Consider the following 4,588-nt stretch of genomic DNA (forward strand, 5'->3'; position numbering starts at 1 on the left):
TGCAGGGTCGACTCCTTCTGGATGTTGTAGTCAGAAAGAGTGCGGCCATCTTCCAGCTGCTTGCCTGCAAAGATGAGCCTCTGCTGGTCGGGGGGAATGCCTTCCTTATCCTGGATTTTGGCCTTCACATTTTCGATGGTGTCACTGGGCTCCACCTCCAGGGTGATGGTCTTGCCGGTCAGGGTCTTCACGAAGATCTGCATTCTGACCTAGTTTAAAAGTAAAACATAAGCGTGTCATCTCAGGATCACTGTATTTCTTGCTTCAAGAATTCTTGCTTCATCTAATATGCTTCAAAGTTAGCAACTATTCCTTCAAAATGCCTTAAACACGTTAACATTCCGCAAATCTTCCCTCATTTATACGAGGCTAAGTCACTTAATATGAAATTCGTCACTCAAGGTTTCAACGTCAAGAACGGAGAATCCAGAGCGCTAACAAGCGTCCACAGCTTTCTCCACTAACAGTTGCGGATAATCAAACTCCCCCGACCGAACTTCAATCTGCCTAAAACCTAAGCACGGTGTTAGGTAAACTGAAAACAAAACCGAACCCACAGGACTCGAGAAGTAAAAATCCCACTAAACACAAGCGGCACCTTTCTCACACTGGGATTCCAAAGTAAAGGTTTCCAAAAGCCACACCAACTACCTCTTTTCCGCCTTCCCCCGAAGTAAACGCGAGGGAATCGCCGTCGGTTAAGCGTCCGTTAGTTTGTCGGCGCGCGCGCGCGCGGCAACCGCCCTCGCCCCCCTGAGGTCAACAAGGCCCACTCTCCCGGAAAGGCCCGGCGCCGCGTCACCTCGCCCTCCCCTCCCCCACGCCCTCCCCTCAGAGGCCCACCCAACCCCAAGCAGCCTCCAGCTTAACTTCACCCAGTCCCCCCTCTCACGCCCCCGGAGGTCGTTACGGCTGCGGGACAGTACCTGTTAGCGGTTACGAGGATGCTGCGAATCACCAATCACGGTCAGCCGCAGAGACACCAAACCAAGCACACCCAGCAAAGCCAGCCGCCCCTGAATGCTCCGGTTTGGCGGAGCGCAAATTTATGCAACGTGTGTTGCGTTACTTATCACTTCTTACGTAGACGCCGTCTCCGTGCGCCGCTGAAAGTAGTTCTCCGCGCCCAACATCCCGAGACGTAGTTCAGGCTTTTCAACTGAGCCACAAATTCCTCATAGCCGTAAGGAAGGATCCTAACAAATTATGTCCCTTCTTTTCTATGCGCTTCTCTTCCTTCTTTAGGAAAATATAAGCAAATTATAGGGCGGATGAATTCGAGTTAAAGAAACCTTCCTCGAAAGCTCTGGAAACTTCCTTGCAGCGCCGGCACTGATTGGTTAGGCCTGCGAAGGCGAGGTCGGCGCTGATTGGTGGGGGACGCAGTGACTCTATTGTTGCTGGGCTCCGCCTGGGGTGATTTAGCGCCGACGTTGCTAAGTAACTGAGTGCGCGTGCGCTGCACGGGCGCGCCTTCCTGAAAGAGGGTATTTCCGGCCGGAGAAGGAAGAGGGTGTTTGTTTTTTTACCTTTTTTTTTCTTTTTTTTTTTTTTACTGAGAGGGAGTTTTGCTCTTGGTTCCCAGGCTGGAGTGCAATGGCGCGATCTCGGCTCACCGAAACCTCCGCCTCCCGGGTTCAAGTGATTCTCCTGCCTCAGCCTCCCAAGTAGCTGGGATTACAGGCATGCGCCACCACGTCCCGCTAATTTTTTGTATCTTTAGTAGAGACGGGGTTTCACCGTGTTGGCCAGGCTGGTCTCGAATTCCGTACCTCAGGTAATCCACCCGCCTCGGCCTCCCAGAGTGGGCCGCCGCGCCTCAGAAGCGGGACGGCATGGCACTCGATGTCGCGACACCTGGTGGTGATTGTGAAGCACAGTTCCCTGTCCCATGTTTTAAAAAACGCGCGACCCTGGTCGGGCGCGGGGGCTAGCGTCTGTAATCCCAGCACTTTGGGAGGCCGAGGCGGGTGGATCACGAGGTCAGGAGTTCAAGACCAGCCTGGCCAAGATGGTGAAACCCCATCTCTACTACAAATATTTAAAAAATTAGCCGGGCGTGGTGGCAGGCGCCTGTAATCCCAGCCACTTGGGAGGCTGAGGCAGATAATTGCTTGAACCCAGTAGTCAGATTGCAGTGGGCCGAGATTGCGCCACTGCACTCCAGCCTGGCGACAGAGCGAGACTCCGTCTCAACAAACAAAAAACGCGAGCCCCTCATACACTGGCCAGTTGTTTTTGCTTTTTTGAGACAAAGTCTGGCTCTGTCCCGTATGCTGGAGTGCAGGCTCACTGCAGCCTCGACCTCAAGGGTTCAAGTTATCCTCCCACCTCAGCCTCCCAAGCAGCTGGGACCACAGGCGTGGACCATGCCTGGCTTTTACATTTTGTATTTATTTTTTGAGACGGAGACTCGCTCTGTCACCCAACCTGAAGGCCAGTGGCATGATGTGGCTCACTGCAACCTCCGCTTCCCTGGTTCAAGCGATTCTCCTGCCTCAGCTTCCTGAGTAGCTGGGATTACAAGTGCTTGCCACCATGCCCGGGTAATTTTTGTATTTTTCAGTACAGGTGGGGTTTCACCATGTTGGTCAGGCTGGTCTTGAACTCCTGACCTCAGGTGATCTGTCTGCCTCGGCCTCCCAAAGTGCTGGGATTACAGGTGTGAGCCACTGTGCTCGGTCTAATTTTTTTGATTTTTTTTTTTTGGTAGATCAGAGTCTTGCTATGTTACCCATGCTGTTATTGAACTGTTGGGCTCAAGAGATCTGCCTCCCTCGGGCTCCCAAAGTGCTAAGATTACAGGCATGAACCACTGTGCCTGGCAGACTAGCCATTTTTTATTTTTGTTCATGGTTATTGCAGGGTTGTGGAGCTTTAAATCATGCTTCTGTAGTCAGAGTGCTCTTAATTGCGTTGTCTTAATCCTCATCACGGCCCTAGGACAGTCTGTAAATCTGGAGTTGAGAGTGGGACCCTCTGCGGGGACTGGGCACCTGTTGCTGAAGCCCCTCACCACCAGGCCCAGAGAGGTGAGGCTGGAGTCCAGGGTGACAGTGGCTGGGCTTCGCTCTGGCTCCGGTAATACCTGCAAATCCAGTCCTTCCCTGTTTCTCCAAACTGGTAGGAAAAAAAAGTGCAGATTAGGGAGCCGAAACCCCATTTCAAGAAGCGGGAATTCTCCTATAAGAAAGTAGTTGATACTGCTCCCATTGACGTGCTTGTTGTGCAAGGGTGGGGTTAACCAGCTAAGACCAAGCGACGGGTTTCCCTACACCCTGGGTGTGGCCACTCGTCCTGCAAGGAGATAACCCAAGGAAGGTGAGTAAGGCAGATGTGTTTGGATCCTGGTGCCTGGCAGAGTCACGGGGGTGGGGTGGAAGTAAACATGAAATTGCCTGTTTTTCACGTGATACCAACCTTCATAATGTAAGAAGTAGTCTAGAAATGTGCATATTAATACAATTAAGTAAACATCACTTAGAAAGGTCGCTAATTACTAAATTTAACATACCTGATCATAACGACAGTTAAGAAACTGTCGACAAATGAGCTGGTATATGAGTTAACACCTAGACAACTTTCAGTTAAATTAAGTAAAACCGGGATCTACTGTCTCCTGACGTGAATAATCAGGAGATAAAAATAAACAGTTTAAGATAATTTTGGAAGTGATTTTGAACGACTTGGGAGGTAGTTTATAAAACGTTTATTTGATTATACAAAGTATGGATTTTCCTTTTTGTTAGCCTAACAGTGATTCTGAATTTATTTCACCAACAAGCAGCTCCTCCTGAATCATACATGTTGATCGAAGAATGAGCTAGAAGGCAGATCTCATGACTGGTATAATGACTTCACTGGGAAGTTCTAGCAGTTGCCAGAACTTATAGTCATACAGGCTCCTGGTTCAGTGTTTTCCCAAAGTAGGTAATTTGGTAACCTAAGATCAAGAATTTGGTAATCTGGCACAGTAGGCACTGTGCCCAATAAATGTTTGTTCAGTGACGAAAATGCAATTTTCTCTTTTGTTCAACTGGAGAAAAGAAATTTTGTGACAGCCTTGAAACACAAAGCAAAAAGACAGTAGAGTACTGTATTTCATCTCCATAGGCAAATGCTATTTGCCTTGGCAGTTCCTTCAAAAGAAACAAAGGGGGATTGATTCTGAGATCTAAGTGATTTTACTTGGCTAGATGCCTTTTAATGAAAATCTGTGAGAAAACAGTAGTTCCAATTAAAAGTTCACAGTTGTTTTCTTGACATTATTTGGTGATGTTTAAAATGTGGAATTAATCTCTGATTTGTCAATTCCTTTATATTTCACATTTGGCTATTTCAGTTCAATTATGTAATGAACTCCTGATTTTTTACAAGCAAGTGAGAAACGTTGATATTGAATGCCCAAAGGAACACAGAGCAAAATTCTGTACTGTTTTCATGTTAGGCCTGAAAAGTACAGAAATCTATCCATTAAAAAATAGCTACTTTAGGCAGATTTCAGTGGCTCACGCCTGTAATCCCAACAGTTTGGGAGGCTGAGGCAGGTGGATCACTTGAGTCCAGGAGTTCAAGACCAGCCTGGCCA

General features: G+C 48.3%; 1 protein-coding gene across 4 annotated transcripts in view; it reads right to left on the reverse strand.

Annotated features, from left to right (window-relative positions):
* The window catches only part of LOC105523183 (ubiquitin), a 2,042-nt gene extending 722 nt beyond the window's left edge, over positions 1–1,320 (reverse strand). Inside the window, exons 1-2 of one of the 4 annotated variants that reach the window (XM_011957962.1) lie at positions 1,077–1,320; positions 65–209 (exon numbers count right to left, since the gene is read on the reverse strand). In XM_011957962.1, coding sequence (XP_011813352.1) covers positions 65–203 — 139 coding nt within the window. In that variant the 5' untranslated portion in view covers positions 204–209; positions 1,077–1,320. Of the gene's footprint in view, positions 1–64; positions 210–598; positions 849–926 lie in introns of those variants that run through there. The other 3 variants (XM_011957960.1, XM_011957963.1, XM_011957961.1) reach the window with 3 other exon arrangements.
* Between the last annotated feature and the right edge of the window lie 3,268 nt (positions 1,321–4,588).

The sequence above is a fragment of the Colobus angolensis genome, unplaced genomic scaffold (genome assembly GCF_000951035.1).
Source record: "Colobus angolensis palliatus isolate OR3802 unplaced genomic scaffold, Cang.pa_1.0 Scaffold452, whole genome shotgun sequence".
In the NCBI taxonomy this organism is placed as follows: Eukaryota; Metazoa; Chordata; class Mammalia; order Primates; family Cercopithecidae; genus Colobus; species Colobus angolensis.